This window comes from Camellia sinensis, chromosome 6, assembly GCF_055761805.1.
Source record: "Camellia sinensis isolate YWXY chromosome 6, ASM5576180v1, whole genome shotgun sequence".
NCBI lineage: Eukaryota > Viridiplantae > Streptophyta > Magnoliopsida > Ericales > Theaceae > Camellia > Camellia sinensis.
The window spans coordinates 187,517,221-187,535,309 of NC_138966.1; the positions used below are offsets into that span (position 1 = coordinate 187,517,221).

General features: G+C 33.0%; 1 protein-coding gene across 1 annotated transcript; it reads left to right on the forward strand.

The window, feature by feature from the left end:
- The first annotated feature begins 8,077 nt into the window (after positions 1-8,077).
- Positions 8,078-12,554, forward strand: LOC114316173 (uncharacterized). The gene is made up of 7 exons (XM_028262832.2): positions 8,078-8,336; positions 9,218-9,335; positions 9,578-9,666; positions 9,758-9,804; positions 10,302-10,390; positions 11,140-11,273; positions 11,606-12,554. The coding sequence occupies exons 1-7, from the start codon at positions 8,241-8,243 to the stop codon at positions 12,281-12,283; spliced, it is 1,251 nt and encodes a 416-aa protein (XP_028118633.1). The 5' UTR covers positions 8,078-8,240; the 3' UTR covers positions 12,284-12,554.
- The last annotated feature ends 5,535 nt before the right edge of the window (positions 12,555-18,089 follow it).

Here is an 18,089-nt window from a genome sequence, read left to right on the forward strand (position 1 = left end):
TATATCAAAAATAAATAAAGTTTTATTTTTCAATAATAAATGCAAATTTCAGGATAAATTCCGTACACGACTCCACCCACAACAATCCCATCTCAATAAAAACAGATTTAATTTTATTTTACTTTTGAATGAATTAATGGGGGATTTTGCTTTGCCGACTTTCATGTGGACAAATATCCCACTTGACTTGCAAACATGAGTACTTTTTTCCTGCCCCCTTCGGACATAAGTTTTTTAAAAACAAACCAAAACAAAACAAAAGACTATTGTACCTTTCACCTTGTTTGGCCCCATGGTTAATCATAAGATAGCATTCTTTATTTTAAGCAAAACAATTATTACACTTTTTGCTATTGCATGGTGCATAATCAAGAGAGGAAGAGAGAGAGTACAAGCCAGATAGGCAAGCAATATATATGTAATTTGAATTTGAAATAGAATTAATGATTAAAATTGATCATGATACATCTAGTGGAATATATTTAGAGGTAGTGCTGGGTGTAGGTGAGGGGTATGGCCTCTTGAGGTGGTGGGTAATTGAGCAGCCACCAACTTAGAGAGGGAGGGAGGGTGGGTGGTGTTCAAAATTTGAAATCCAGTATATGTCAATTTGAGCAGGTAGAAGAAACTAAGGATGAATCTACTTTTGTAATAGAGAATCACTTCTCTTGTCCAATTATGGATTAGAAAGTTTTTAGCTGTGTGTGGATAGATTTTCAAATTATAATTTCATCTCTACATTCCAATGTCATGTTTGGATACATTTTTCAAATTATATTTCTACAATAAAAAGAAAACTTTCCAGAAAATTCTGTATTAAACGAGAAAATTTTTTTTTTGAAATTTAGTTTAGCTGGTCGTCCGAAATAATTTTTCATATGCTTTTTTCTGAGGCTGAAATAATTTTTAAAAATTGATATATATATATATTGTTGTTTGTTTTGCCAAACTAGTTTATAATTTTTTTTTTTTTTATATAAGAAAAAAGAAGCTATGACCAAGTTTTGAAAATTCAGTCAAACAAAACTATGCCATATCATTATTTTTTATAAATTAAAAGTTTATATTTTGTTTTACCAATTAATTCATTTTCAAAATTGAGTTTCTAAACGAGTGGATAAAATCTAAATATTAAAATTTACAAAAAAAATATCAACATGATACATTTTGAAAGCTCAAACTGAATTCTTCCAAGCTCAGAAGTGAAAGAGGTCAAACTTTCTTGGACAAAACAAAAGGGTAACACAAGTCAAACTTTCTTGAACAAAAGGGTAACACACAAATATATAGTATTAATTTTGTTTAATAAATGAGATTATAATCCTAACATTTTCGTGGCACAATAACTCTCATAATATTAGACCAAGACACCAATTCACACATAAATAATTGGCCTTGTTTGGCAAAGTCTATTTTTTGTTTTTTAAGTTAAAATTTACAAAAAAATAAAATAGGTTAAAATAATCAATAAGACAAAATGTCACATTAAATCTATAATCATTTCATTTTTTTTCTCATAAATATCGCATCTAATTACAAAAAAATCCAACAACCTTTCCAAATACAAATATTTTAATCTATTAAAATATTTAAAAATTAAAATAACTTAGTAAAATAATCAATTTTTCAAATGAGGCCATTATATATATATCAACTGAGAGGGTAATTTTTGGGAAAAATTGGGCCGAGCTGCGAGTTGGGCTTTGAGGCCCAAAATTGAGAAGTGTAGTTACTCCGGCTTAAGAAGGGATAGTTGCTTTGGCCCAAGGAAGAGTAAAGCTACTCCGGTCCGGAGGCGACTTGGAGTTGAACCGGTCTCAGAGTTAGTCCGGTCGCAGTATGTTCTAGGTAGGCCGGTCTCAGAATTAGTCCGGTGGCAGTTTGAAGTAAGTCCGACCTTGCATTTAGTCCGGTCGTGACATACTATGGTTAGGTCGGTCAGAACTTGCTACTTGGAAGTTTGATCTAAACACATCAAGGTTGAACAGGGGCAGCCGAGGTAAGAAGTTAAAGGAGAAGACCGAGCTAAGGACAGTTCGGCCCTTTGTGGCTCGGCATAGCCAATTTTACTTCGGTCGCATGGAAGTTCGGCCATGGAGAAAACCATCCCACTTGGTTTAAGCAGTGGGGGAGGGTGTTAAAGGATAAGCATTATCCTTTGGAGTATGAATCCTAGGAAGACTCTGCATGGACAAATACAAGTCCTACCAGGATTGTGCCACGGGAAACTTATAAAAGCCCATAAACATCACCTTGGAGGAGGTAATTGAACACAATTCTTTCTGAAAGCATAAAACTTTGTCTATTTGTAAACTTACTGACTTAGGCATCGGAGAGATTTCCGGCACACATCCGCCGGCTAGCTCACGTTTGTGTTTTCAGGTAATAAAGCGACGTCGTACGGAAGAGCGTGGACTTGGTCAACAGGATTATACGAAGAGAATTATTTCCTCCCCGTACATCAACAAAATCACATTCCAAAGTCATCATGGCATACCCAACCAGAAAACGTTACACATGGGTTGGCAAGTATCAAATGCCATATTATTTTTTTGGGGAGAGAAAAATAAGGTTAGAGAGAGAGGGGAAAAAGGTTAAATGGGGAATCTAGCAGTCATTTGAAAGAGGACAAATCGAATAAATCTTTCGCTAAGTACTACTTTTGTTATGTTATTTTAATTCTCACCATAAAGCCTTTCCATGTTTTTTCGGCTTTGGGAAGCCCAATTAAACAGACTATACTTGGATTTCCCTATGTCTATCCCCATTCACTTCCTATCCTATATCTATTTAAAAAGAGGAAAAACACTCATTTGTCCAATGGTAAAATTAGCCATTAGTCATGATCAAACTTAGCTCATTAAATTATTATTTTTTATTTTTTTAATGCATTGAGTCCAATGGTGAAATTAGCCATTAGTCATGATCAAACTTAGCTCCTTATTAAATTTTTTTGGTTTTGATTTTTTTTATGCATCAAATTGAGAGGGGAGAATCAAACTTGTAACTTGAACGCTGTGTTTGGTTGGGAGATTTGAGGAAGAATTTGGAAAGGAAAAAGAAAAAGTTAGGTGAAATGTGAATAAAATATACTTACATTTCACCTAGTTTCACACACCTTTTCTCTTTCCCTTTCCAAATCCCTCCCTAAATTCTTCAACCAAACACACCAGAAATTTGAAGGAAAAAAAGAACTGAAGTTGACCAACACCAATGAACAGTGGTTAACAAGACTTTTTAAAAATAGAATAAAGTACTTATTTATTTATAATAATTTATTTTTCTCATTGCATATTTAACATTGAAATAATAAAATGAAAAAAAAAGGTGAACAAATAGGATTATAGAAGGATACTTTATTAGGGGATGGTAAATATCATGGTTTTGACTTAATTACTAATGATTTATAAAGGAGAAATATCATGTCGGTAAGAATTATGATGGAGATTTACAAATAGGTGGCAATCTTTGTGGGTGCAATTTTTTTTAATGTGTTTTAAATGGGAAATTATTTAATACTTTCGGAGCACCACGTATCCATACTCCAAACCAATCACTAATTATTTAGCCCTATGTTGTTCTCCCATCACCAACATAAATTGTGGACCCTTGTGTCTTTCCACCAATCAAAACCTTATAGAGCACCACGTGTCCATACTTCGAGAGTACTGAATAATCACCCGTTTTAAATACTAAAATTTGCACTCTCACTTATTTGTAAATATTTTTTTATCTTTGTTTTTAGGCCAAAAAAAAGAAAAAAAAAGAAAGAAAAGAAGAGATGAATGAATTGAAGCAAGATCTTTTCTACTAATTTCAAAACACTTTAATTGGATTAAGGAAAAAAAATTAACCTTTTCACAATTTTTTTAAGTTTTATTTTTTTCTAATTTTTTACACAAATTTTAATATTAATCAATACTTCTATGACACTTGTTAGCATTTCCTTTTATATGATGTTATTTATGAAAGTATGGTAGTCTATGCCCACCTAAGAGAATAAGAATTGGTCTTCAAAGGCCATGTTTAGTACTAAACATTGTTCACAAGGTATTTTGGTCTTCTACACCCAACTTGGGTTTTTACTTTTAAGAGTTAAATTTGACGTTTAGCTGGCCAATTTTCACCCGAATAAGTTGAAATATTTTAAAATTTAATTTGAGTCGGCTTATTTGTGGTCTTAAACAAATGCTCAACCAAACTCTAGAGTTCAAATTTTCAATTCACTGAATTTTTTTGGGGGTTACAATTCACTGGTTTTATTTAAAACAATTATAATGAAACAAATTTTGGAAACAAAATTACTAGTGTTTTCATTTACCGTAACAAAGAAGAGTAGAACACAATATACTTTTCCTTAATTTTAATAAATTTTTATTAAAATTAATGCACTTATCAATATTTTTATATATTTTTAATTTTTTATTATTATATCATTCTCAATATTAAATAATACCCATAAAACACCTCCTAGCATTTGGAGGGAAGTACGTAATTGTATCCAAAGTACACATCCCACCATATCCGTTCACGGGTTCAATTCTATTGGCCCCCATTCACCGCTTTCACCCCCACCCCCACCCCCGCCACCCCATTCCTCTCCTCTCCACTCCTTTGGTCTACACAGTCCATCATTGCCCTTTGCTGCAAAATCTCACCAATGCAATTAAATGTTATGTCAGTCAAAATTGAGACAAAGATTTACAAATGTATGACAATCTCTTTTTTGATGGGTAAGTTTTTAATGAGCTTTCAACGACATATATACTAAAACTTATGATAGGATTGGAGGAGCTGGTAAGATTTATTATGGCTTTCGTTTAGATTATTTAAATTATTCATTTTGTTAACCTCTTATTGTATACTATTTATGAAAAAAATTCGATCAATCTAATAATCGTAATATTTTTATTTTATTGCATTTATTTTTTAAAAAATAAATGGTCTATTTCTTAGAGACAAATGTAATAAAATAAAAAAGTTGTGATTATTAGATCAAACTAATTTTTATCATGAATAATATATTTAAGAGTTTTATAAAATGAACAGTTCAAATTATCGAAACAGAACCCGTGATGGGTCTTGTAAACCTCTCAAATTCTTTTATGTGAAGATCTCAACATAAAAAAAAATCCGTTTATACTAAAAATTTGTACCTTCATAAAACTTTTCAATTTTCTAAACTAAAATATACACACTGTGGTGCGGTGGTTATGGTTCTAGTGGTGACATCCGTCATTAATAGGAGTGTATTGTGGTGGTAGCGCCATACGATAAATGTGGCTCATGATATGGATCGTGTGTGATGGATGGATTCAATTTACTTTCCGTTTATTTTTATATTTTTGAGTATTTAGTATAATGAAAAACAAAAATTAATTAAAAAAAAAAATTTCTTGATCAACTGAAAATAAGTCTATAGATTATATGGGTGGATTATATTTTTTATTTTTAAAAAGTAGAAAACTTTTTCTGAATTAAAATCTTACCAATGCCACTACACCACCACCGCTACTCTCACCTCTACCACCACACCACCATCACCACAGTTACTGCCACCATTACTGTCAGTGTCGTCCCAATACTATGCCACTGCCACTACCTTCACCTTCGCCTTCACCTTCACCTTCACCTCTATCTTTGTTTCACTACCATCACCACCAAGTATAGAAAAAAAAAAAATTCAAAAAATATATTTTTTTAAAAATTTCCATAAAAAAAATTTATGTCCAAACAAACCAAACATTAAATTTTGCAACAGTGGATCGGACGTTGTGCGATTTGGGTGTGGATGGTAGTCAACAGTGGTGTGGAGGGAAGTAGTACTAGGGGACACATTTAGGGGTTGTTCGGTAAATATTTTGGATTAAAAAATCACAAAAAGATAAAATAGAGTCAAAAAATCATGAAAGGATAAAATAAGCAAAAAAAAAAATACACCATTCCAAAGCCAAAAAGCTAAAAAAGAATACCAAACGACTAAAAAAGTCTCAGTCTAAAAAAATCAAAAAATTAATTAAAAAGTCATTACCAAACGAGTACTTAAGTGTTGGAATTGGTAGGCGATAGCTTTGTGGCGTAAATTGGAGTGGTGGTGAAAATCAATTGATGGTAATTGTGGTGGTAGATAACAGTGAAGTAAGTAGGTGATGGTGGTTTGCAAATGGCATGATGGACGGTGGAGTGGAGTGACTAACATAGGAAAGTAGTTCGTGATGGTGGAGTAATTAAAGAAAGGAGAAATTACTCGTTAGTAATAAATTTTAAGACTTATTATAGATTAGTGAAAAAAATTAAAATTTTAATTATTAATATTTATAAAATTTTATCATTTATTGATATTTAATTTTTATGATAATCACTGGTTTGTTATTTCTCATTTCTCCTTAAAGAAATGCTAAGAGAAAAAATGGAAAGAAAGATATGAAAATGTTTGTTTGTGAGTTTTAAGGTGAGGAAGGGGAGAGGCGGGTTTTGTGTTGGAATTATTTGGATACACTAATGAGTATTTTTTAATTTTTTCCTTTCAAAAAATAGAAGACAAATTTAAAATTTTTCTTCAAGGTACGTGCCTATGTAATTTTTATAAATTTGAATGTAGTTTAATGTAATTATATTTTTTAGATAAATTATAATGACATTTTTAAGATTTGGAAAAAAAATATAATAAATTTCATAAATTTAACGTAATAATATTAGATTTTGTAAAGATTTAACATTTAGCCTTTGTTTAGGATGTGGGTTGGTATTTTAGCTTTTTAGCTTTTTGATTATTTTAGCCTGAAGTTAAAAACTTTCGTTTATGATGGATTTTTTGACTTTTATGGAAAAAAAAATGAAATGATTATGTTTGGATATGACATTTTGTCTTATTAATTTTTTAGTCTATTTTGTTTTATTGTGACTAGAATAGCCCAAATAACCTATGCCAAACATAGCCTTAGACATTGTTTGGCATATACTAAAAAAGTCAAAAAGTCAAAAGTTACTATCATCTTATTTAAGTCACATCATCTCTCTATCACATCACTTCAAACCCAACCCATATTTCATAAAAAGTCAAAAAGTGCACTTTATTTAAAACATCTCAAACAACCCTTAATCTCATTTTTATTAGTAATTTGTTAGTGTTATGAGTGAAAAATAATATTGTCATCTTTTTTATATTATAAACATATATTTTATTTATTTTTATTTTTATATTTTCATATTATATGCATAAATTTTGATTGTTTTAAATCTTATTAAATGAAAGGTTAATATAATTATATCAAAGTTATTATATTTTTGATATTTTTTTAAATCTTAAGAAAAGTTAGAGAGTATTTGGAATGATCTAAATAAGTACATACTTTTTAAATTTTTTTTATTAAGAAATGTGTAAAAAAAATAAACAAGTAATATGAAAGGTTTAAAAAAATTGTGTTAGTATAAGGAATGCTAAATAATGGAGTTTTTTTTTTTAATATTCTAAAAAAAAATTTAAAGAATTGATTCACTTTTTAAATTATTTGAGAAATTAACTTTCTTTTTAAAAATCGTATTTTGAAAATACAATTTTAAATTAAAATTGTATTTTTAACATGCAATTTCAAATTGCATCTTATGTTGAAAATGCAATTTTAAAAAGTGAAGTCCATATCATCATAAATTGTATTTTAACATGCGATTTCAATGTGAAATTACATGTTGAAAATGTAATTTCAATTTTAAAATCATATTTTCAAAATACAATTTCAAAAAATAGATTAATTTCTTAAATAATTTGAAAAGTAGATCAATCTCTAAGTTATTTTTTTTAGAATATTGGTAAAAGATTTGCAACAAATTTGTTTTTTAATTTAACACTTACTGACTGCGGGTACAAATTCAACGTTCCAGCTAAGTCTGGCGAAGGACATGGGCAAAAAAAGTAAAAAGACAATAATAACTGGAGTTTTCTTAAGCACCTAACGTTTTCCGTGACGGATACCAATTCCGCCGTCACGATATTGATCGGTGAACTGCTGACGTGTGGCATCATAAAATAACGGCTTCCGTTGCGGCTATAAATACAGTCAATCCTCATCACACTCTCTCTCTAACAAACAACACACTTCCACTCTCTCTCTCTCTCTCTCTCTCTCTCTCTCTCTACTGCTTAACTCAAAGTGCAAAGTGAAGTTTGAAATGGTTGCGTAAAGAAGAAGTTTGGTATCTCTGTGTTTTCTTTAGAAAATTACACCACACCACATTCGGAAATGGGACTGAAAGATCAGACTCCTCACAAAGACAAAGAAAGAGTTGAAGCTGTCCTTGCCCTTCTACGAAAACAACCTCCTCTCACCCTCAAACAGGTACATTACAAAACACCCACACACATGTATATAAATTCTGAGTTCACTATGCATATTACTTTCTTTCTTTTTTTCTTCACATTTTTTGTTTCAAATCTTCCCATATTTTGTTGGACTAATTTTTGAAAATAAGCTCAAAATGAAGTAATGGAATCAAACCTTTTATGAAATTTGAAATCATTGGATGTCGCTTTTTTTAGTTTATTATTATTTTTTGTTAAAAAAATGTGTAAAAAATAGCTTTTTTTGGAACTTGTTTAAGACTCATAAAAAGTTTCACAATTGTACATACAATAATCTGATATTATATGCGTCAACATTTGATTTATTGTATATTTAATAATATAAGGTCTCATCTTTTTACCACATCAATATAGATAGATTTGTAACCCGCAAGGGTAGCCCAGTTGGTTGAGGCCAAGGGACTTGGGGCCTAGGAGTTTGCTCCTCTCTAGGTCTCAGGTTCGAATCCCACTCCCAGCTGTGCTCCTGGCGGGCCACTGCGTCTTTGCCTGGTCGATCGGCTCAGGGCCCCGAGATTAGTCGAGGTGCGACACTCCGAAGGAGTGCTGGCCCGGACACTCGGTCATCAAAAAAAAAAAAAAAATATATATATATATATATATATAGATAGATTTGTGTGTAAAAAGTATGAGTATATAGCATTATTTTTTATATTTTATTTTCTTTCCAAACCAAACTTTGGGCAGTTTATATAGCATTAGTTTTATTTTACATAACCTTGTGATTGACAGGTCTCGAAATCTTAGACTTCTGCCATTAATATTCACCGATATCACTGTTTGATATTAACAAATATTTCGAATATGTATTCTTATATGTACGTATATTGATAATTTGTAATGTGTATTTTGGGGCAGGAGAAGTTCTGCAACAGAGCATGTGTAGAGAGGTTTCTGAAATCGAAAGGTGATAATGTGAAGAAAGCTACGAAGCAACTACGTGCTTGCCTTTCTTGGAGACAGAGTATCGGCACTGGTACTAGTATTATTTTGAATCTTTGTTCTAGAACCTCTTTTATTTTTCGTCTCTATCTTCCTTTTTTTTTTTTTTTTTCTTCTTTTTGTTTCGATCGTTTCCCTAGAATCTTTGCTTTTTATTCTTTTCATTTTGAATTTAAAGTATTCACATACCGGCACTGATTAAAGTAAACTCTTCCATAAAAAGAAAGAACAAAAATTAAAAGTGTTTTTGTTTCGATTTTTGATTTTGAGTTACAGACCATTTGATAGCTGATGAGTTCTCGGCTGAGCTCGCGGAAGGGGTGGCCTATGTCGCCGGTCACGACGAAGAATCCAGACCTGTCATGGTAATTTTCTCTCTCAGTTTCTCTTTTCCTTTTCTTTTCTTGGAAAATAAAACCACAAAATCTGGACATTTTATCATTTTTTCTGTCGCAGGTGTTCCGCATTAAGCAAGACTACCAGAAGTTTCATTCTCAAAAAATGTGAGTACATCGTAAATATATGATACGTATGTGTTGGATCGTTGATCACCAATTTATATAAAAAGTTAAATTGTTAGAGAAAATGATAATTTCATTATTTGCATACTCAACATGTCCTTCACATGTGGTCTAACTTTCTCTTTCAGACCAAATAAATGCAAATATTTTAATTATCAAGAAAATAAAATTTGAGTAAGGGATCTATCGTCGGCATACATTAAATATATTTGCACCTGTTTGGCCCGTTTATGAAAAATAAGCTTGCTAAATGTGTTTGGTAACTAGAGAAAGATAATTTTATAATTTATATTCCAAAAATACCTAAATGTTATATATATATATATATATAATATTTAATCAAAATTTCTTATCTTTAAAGACAAAAGTGTGAGGTCCACGTGTATTTTTTTTGGGGGGGTCTAGTTATAAAAAAAAAAATTAATAAAATTTGATTTATGTGTAATATTTTTTTCTGACAGTGATTGTAATTTTTGTAGGTTTACTCGTTTACTGGTGTTCACTCTGGAAGTTGCCATTCAAACTATGGCCAGAAATGTTGAAAAATTTGTTCTGCTCTTTGACGCGAGTAAGTCTACTTAATGACAATGCCTATGTTGCCCTTTGTTTATTCCCATAAAATTTTGAAAAACAAGGGTAGGTTAGTAATTTAAACACACACCCTCTCACCAAATCTCATATCACATCCTTTCTCTCTCTTGGTTGGTTGGGCAGAGCAGCATATGCCAGCAAGCCACTAGCGTACATTCCACTGTAGGACTTTACAGGCTGAAATTGATAACAACCATTTCTCTTTCTCTTTCTATCTGTAATTTCCCAAGTCACGCCTAATCACTGTAATCAATGAGTTATATTAAATTAAACAAAAAGTGTAAAACAGAGAATAAACTCTTCATGGTTACTGTGCTTTTTCAATGCATATGGAACCAGCTTCTCTGAACTCTGGTTTTTTAAATAATACAAAATAAACGATTTTAATTATTGATATAATATATAAAAACGACACTTGCAGTAGTACAAGAGTCTAAAAAGAAAATAACAGAAAAAATATCATTTCAATTGAAATTTAAAATTAAAAATAAAAAAAAGTGGATAAATTTTTTCATAAAAAATGATATATTATTTTTCCAACATATACCTGGGTAACTATTGAGCACACCAATGTCAGAAATTGCCCGGAGTGCCCTTGTGAAGTCGTGGTCCAGGTTATAACAGTAGTCGGAATTGTGTATACCATGTTCAAGTCGTGGTCCAGGTTATTTTAGTATTGGTTTTGTCTATTGTTGTTGACTACTATTTGTTGTAATTTTCTTGCAGGCTTTTACAGATCAGCATCAGCTTTCATGAACATGTTGGTGGCAACACTGAAGATCATAGCCGATTACTATCCTGGTCGTCTTCACAAGGCTTTTGTCATTGATCCTCCCTCTCTTTTTTCTTATCTTTGGAAGGTATTCATTCCGCTTTTAGCTTTCTAATCACGAGTTTTATTTTGATGAGTTGAATAATTTATTTTGTAAATCGTTTTGTGCAAATTATTTGTAAAATTTGAAATTGATTTGGTAATTAAAATCAAAAATAATAAATATAAATTTAAAATAAATTATTTATGATTGATTTATGTAATTTTATTAACTGAGTTTGAATTTCCAATACTAGTTGTCAAGAAACTCTAGCTATGTTGGTATTCAACATTTGAGTTTTCAAAATTCAATTTATTAATCAATTGCTCATTTTCTAATTTTCTTTCGGTTTGGTTTGGTTTGGTTTGGTTTGATTTCAGGGTGTACGGCCATTTGTTGAGTTGTCAGCGTTGACCATGGTGGTGTCATCCCTTGACTTCGAAGAGCCTTTGGAGTTCAACTACATGTCATCCTACCCACGATCCTCGTCCCTCCGATTTGACCCCTCATTTGTCCCACCAACAGCCAAGAAGCTCGCTTCTTGCTCCTCGCGCTTCTCTTTCACCGTATCCCACCACCTGGACTCACTCAAGCCTTGGCATCTCACCTTGACTGACACGTCAGCATCCAAAGTGGGTCCCATCGGCCCCTCCCCATTGGGCCCATCTCTAATCTCCCCCCTCAACGCTCGGTCCATGTCATTCGCATCACCGGTTGCTAGGGCAACTCCTAGTAGCATCAACGGCTCAAAAAGGAGCTTCTTTCCATCAACACCGCTACCCCAAAAGACCCAAATGATGGACCATACTGGCATCAACCATCCGAGGACTCCAAAACCCTCGTTCCTTCAATCACCGGCTGTGTTCTTCCGCAAGGACTACCACATCAACAAGTCCGAAAAGTCTCGGGATTCGTTCCTCCCATTTTTGAAGTTTTATCGCCGACCGTACGATGAGATGACTTATAGGTCAAAAATGAGGCCCCCATTAGGTGGTCTCATCTCCATTGTCTCTCCCCAACTTAGGCGTCGTCACATGTCGATTTCACAACGATTTTGACAAACTAAATGAATGCATACAATATTATACATTGATCAGAGATAAGATTAGATCCTCTTACCCCATCTCTTCTATTCTTATTCCAAATTACCTTTCGACAAGGCTATCAAGTTTGAGGCTTATGGTGTAATAGAAACATTGTTTGGGAAAGGAATCAAAAAAGGTATGGGGACAAAAACTCTCGTGTGATTAGAAATACCTTACTAATAATTAATATTATTATTATTGTTTCTCTAAACCTATGTCAAATGAATTGATGGTGCATTTATTACCCCCCTCGTGTGTTGATTTTGATTACCAATACCATCAACCCCAAAAAATGAAAAAAGAAAAAGAAAGACAACGTGCTGAGTGGGATGTGAATTGGTGTGCTAGTATATATATGTTTGATTTTGGGCTATGTGGCCACTAAAACCATAAGGTCTAAGTTTTGGGTCATGGGGCACAGGGCAAGGCTTGGAAAGAAGACAGCGTGGTCGAGACGGTGAACATTAATTGCATTGGAACCCATTAATGTGTTAAAGAACTCTTCAGAGAAATCTTTGTTCTAATGCAATTCTTATTATTATTATTTTTTTTAATGTGAAGATTAAAAAGTATTAGGTGGGTGGTTGTAGAATCTTAGACCCTCCATGGTTAGACTTTGTTGTGTTCATAATAAAAAAATGATATCCAAGTTTGACAACTTTTGATTTTATTTTTTATGCTTTGTTTCTGTATTAGTTGGTCAGTCCATTATTTTATGCATGTTGGTTTGAACAACGATGGCAGAGTTGGTAGGAATATGTGTCGTACATTGTTGCTGGGAGAGAAAGTCAAAATGGAGCTCTATTCCCAGATGAGTTTTGGAAATTAAAATAGTGCATACTCATATCATATTTGAACAAACGTATGCAGACATATGTTTGTCTGGTACCTATGTATCCTTAAGCCATCAGGGTTTTAAGGGAATCACCTTAGTTTGGAACATTTTTATGTAATTTTCATTTTATAAATGTTAAAAATTCAGAATCACTAATAATATTGAGTATCAAATTAAAAATTAACACATAGCATATCATCTGTGAGATGCAGAAAAACTCTCTCACATGGATTGTTGAAGAGATCCAACAAAGGAAAGAACTTGATGATAATAGTCGGCGTCATTTTTTGGGGAAGAGATCCAACGAAAGATGAACATAGTCGGCGTCATCCAACGGGGGTTGTCAGCCGAGGACACTCCGATGATAAAGTTAGTCCTTAAATCAAGGAAAAAAGATGTAGAAATGAAAGGGTTTGTGTGTGTTCTGTTGCAGAGAGAGATCCATATCTCTATTCCTTGAGTTGCCCTTGTTTTATAGATGGAGGTTGTGATATTTATGCCATGGCCTTTTTTATTTGGGTTGGGCCTATTGTCGGGCCTTGTTTCATAAATAGTTTTTTCTAGCTCCTACAATTGCCTTGTTTGGATTAGAGCATCTCCAACCATTGTTGCTATAATGCCGTTGCTATTGCTATAATTTGGTAATGAATAGTATTATTTTGCCAAATTATAGCAATGGTGCTCCAATGGTCATTTGCTATTTTGGCAAATCATAACCAACTTTCTCTCCAAGTTTGTAGGTGTTATTTGGATATAAGTTTTTTTGTGATTTTATTTTTGTTTATTTTTTATCTTTTGTGACCTTTTTTTAACTGTTTGTAAAAAACATTATATATTTATATTATTTCCGACTACACAAATATAAAAAATGAAAAGAGAATTGCAAAATTGCGAAAAAAAATTAAATATAATTCACCCCACCCAAAAACATATCACTACATATTTAATAAATTATGCATTGCAAAAATAAAATTATATTCTGTTGTAGAAAATACTGGGAAAAAAAATGAAATTTCATTACAAAATAAAAAAATGACATTGCAAATAAAGACTAACAATTACATTAAAAAATAAATGACATTGCAAAATTTAAAAATACATTATCCCGTAATTATTCATCAAGAGGCAGAGGGAAATAGTAATTTGGGCTGCTGACATTTGAGGACCACTTGGCGAAAATCTTATTTTTTCGCATTGTGTAATACACTTTCATCTGAGGGTTCAAATGAGAAATGTCTGTAGTCATTATCATATGTTCTTTTTTTTTCATCTCATGTTCTTGTTTTCTGATCTCAAAGTCATGTTTTTTCATCTCAAGTTCTTTCAGCTCCTACAATGCTTGAATTCTTTTTTCTTCTCTTTCATCTTTTTTCTTTTCCTTCTCAGTAAGGTATTGGTTAAATATGTCCAATTGTATACTCATTTTTTGGATTTCAACTTGAACAACTTGATTTCTCCGAAATAATTCTTTTGCAACTTTTCTATCCATAGGCTTTTTACCTTTTGCAGAGACACTACCCTCACCAATAGTTGGATTTTTACCAACACTTGGACTGGTGTCATCTTCAAGAGAAATGCAGTTATCCATAGGTGAATTGGGGGCTGAATTAGAGGAAAATAGAGTATGTATCCTTGACTTCATTATGTTTGTAGGAGTTACATCTTGCCACTTGATATTATTTTGTAAGATTGGCCAACAATGTTCGAAAGTAAAATGTTTGTTTTCATCTTGATAGTATAACAGTTTTGCTTAAAGCATTTGTAACAATAAATTATTAGATTAATTAATTAGTTCATTTTTAAATAAGACAAAATAAATAAACTAACATAAATAAATGAATATGAAATCTTACTATGTCAACTTGAGACATTCCACTTGGGTGTAGATTTTTTACTTATGCTAAACACCCACGAAATTTGTTGCAACCTTTCATGATTACATCCTATCGAGATGATATTGACACTTGTGTTCTTGAGTGATCATTTTCCAGGGAGCAATAATTTTAAAAAATCCTTCCCTAAAAATGAGCATGAGATTGCGAATTCCCAATAATTAGGTCTTCAATAATGTGACACCATACTCTACAAATTGCTACATCTCCTTTAGTAGTGAAAGATTTTCCTCTCTTTATTTTTTATGAACCTTCCATAGTGATTGTGTGAAAAAACTAAAACAAATATAATTTCGGAAGTTTACTGTGAAATCAAATTGAGATGAAGAGAGAAGAAAAGAAAAATGAAATGTGCAATGGTTGCTGTGAAATAAATTTGACATAAATGGTTTCTATTTATAAAAATTCAAAATATTACTGTTTCAATATATTGTCGTTTGACACAAGCTGGTGTTTGTTTTTTTTTTAAAAGCCAAATAGAGCACAACGGCTCTATTTGGTTTCATCACCACCGTCCACCTGTTTGTTGTTATTTTTGTTTTTTTTTTTTTTTTTTTAAAACCAAACAGAGCACAACGGCTCTATTTGGTTTCATCACCACCGTCCACGTGTCTCTTCTCTCTCTCTCTCTCTCTCTCTCACTCTCAGTCTTTGTCTCTCTCTATTTGGTTTCATCATCATTTCCTCCCTCTCAGTCTCAGTCTCAGTCTCCGTCTCTCTCTCTCTCTCTCACTTTTAGATATCATCTCTTCTCCCTCCATTACTGAAAGTCTCTATCTCTACTCTCCGTCTCTTTCTTCTCCGTCCATCACTAGTCGCTCTCTCTGCTCTCCGTTTCTCTCTTCTCCGTCCATTACATTCGCCTCTCTCTGCTCTCCATCTCTTTCTACCCCCTACTCCTATCTTTATCTCACTTCTCTCTCTCTCTCTACATATATATATATATATATATATATATATCTCTTCTCTATCCAACTAATCGGCCGTTCTCTCTCTCTTAGAACCCAGATCTGACTCTCTTTCACTCCTATAACCCGCCGCCGTCTGCCAATCACCGTCGTCTGCCAAATCTGTCTCCAAAAGCCTTAATTCCCTCTGAATCGATCATCCATGTCTCCAAATCTCACAAACCCACCTCCAAATCTATCATTCTCCCTCTCACTGCCGTCTACCACCACTCTTCTGTTTCTCTCACTATATCATCTGTATCAAAGAACACAAAGAAGATCATGTATCTGTATCATCTGTAGAATCATTTGTATTAAAGAACACAAAGAAGAGCATCTGTCTCTCTTCTCCCTCTCACTGTCAGGTATTTTTTTTTTACCTCACTGTGTTCATTTTCTAATTTATTTATTTATTTATTTTTAAATTTTGTTTGCTTCAAATTGGTGAAACTGGAATTTGAAAAATTGGAAATTTTGTGATTCTGTGTTTGGTATGTTGAAATTTGAAAAGTTGAAATTTGGTGATTATGTTTGGTATGTTGAAATTTGGAAAGTTGAAAATTGTTTGGAAATTTTGTGTTTGATATGTTGAAATTTGTGTGATTTTTGGGTGAATATTGAAACTGTGTTTGGAAAGGATGATGAAAGAGGGAGAGAGAGAGGAAACGGTTGGTTGAAGGATACGGTTGGCTGAAGGTGACTTGGCAGCTGCCAAAGCTTGTGCCATATTTGACAGAAGCTTTGGCATTTGCAACGCAGCTGCTAAAACTTGCCATTGGAGGTGTCTTTCTATCAACTGCTGCCATAATTTGGCAATAGCAGCTCCAATGGCACACCATTGGAGATGCTCTTAGCCCTATAAATATTTTTTTTCCCCACATCATCAAATCCTTGTAAATCATATTAAAAGAGACTTTTTGAGGATACGAAACATTATCCTTTCTATTTTCTCTAAGTTTGGTTTGTTTTTTTGGTTTTGCATATTTTGAGAGCTTCAATGTGAAAAAAGACAGTGTTTGGTAGTACCAATGCTCAATACTTGGAGGTTATTCATTGTTTGTTTATATGGGTTTTTCGGCCTTCGTTTGGGATGTAGGTTAGATTTTTGACTATTTTAGTTTGGGGCTTAAAAGTCTCTTTTGGGATGAACTTACTAGCTATTTTGACTTTTGTGAGAGAAAAGATGAAATGATTATAGTTTAGATGTAATATTTTATCTTATTAACTTTCTAGTCTATTATGTCATTTTAACTATTTTATCCCAGAAAATTTATGCCAAACATAGCCTCAATAGCTTCCTCATTCACTCTTTCTCAATTTTTGAGATGAACAATGACATGAAGAATTGTTATAATTATGAAGAAGTGGGTTTTCATGCACCATGGCAATGCTCATAATATAAGTAGGACGGTCCACAAAATAAATGATGGCAATCAAATGGGAAAGTTAATACACTGTAAATAAACTTATCAATTTTCCAGCTACACATTCTGGGTCAAATTTTGATGATACAGCGTGTTCCAGATGGAACAGGTTGGACCAATCCACGCTTCCCAGACCGGTGCCCGATATACCAAGCCCACAAAGAGACCTGCACAAGAGTCCAACGGGGAACGGGGAGTCCCCCAGCGAACCCTCCGACGAGCAAGTTAGAAAGAATGATGAAATATAGAGATAGATTAGAGATAGAAAAGCTTAACCTTCTTCTTGTCTTCGACGTCTACTTATATCCTCTGGTAATCATTTTCATTGTCCCTTCCGACCTGTCGCTATGGCCGAAAGTCTATGCTTTAGCTTGCCTTGTTCATGGCGAGGTCGTTCTGTCTTGACGGAAAAGGGGTTATCGCAATAAATGCTGTAAGGGCCTTCATTAATGGCTGATGTGCAGTGCAATAACTTTGCAGGATCTTTGTCTGCTTATGTGGCTTGTCCTTCTCTTGCTACATGTTTAGATGTTATTGGTTCTTAATGCCATGTTGAGCTTCAACAACATTGGGCTTTAGTATTTGAATTATGTATTGGGCCCTAAATTGTGGGCTATATCCTTTATGGGATTACCGTGTCAGTAGTCCTCCATTCCCGAGTGCAGCTTTAGTCCAACGAAG

Excerpts from the sequence above, each read along its gene's own strand:
- LOC114316173 (XM_028262832.2), top strand. The coding sequence starts at position 8,241 with ATGGGACTGAAAGATCAGACTCCTCACAAAGACAAAGAAAGAGTTGAA. Across the intron at positions 8,337-9,217 it reads CTCCTCTCACCCTCAAACAG|GAGAAGTTCTGCAACAGAGC; the intron begins GTACATTACAAA and ends ATTTTGGGGCAG. Across the intron at positions 11,274-11,605 it reads TTTTTTCTTATCTTTGGAAG|GGTGTACGGCCATTTGTTGA; the intron begins GTATTCATTCCG and ends GTTTGATTTCAG.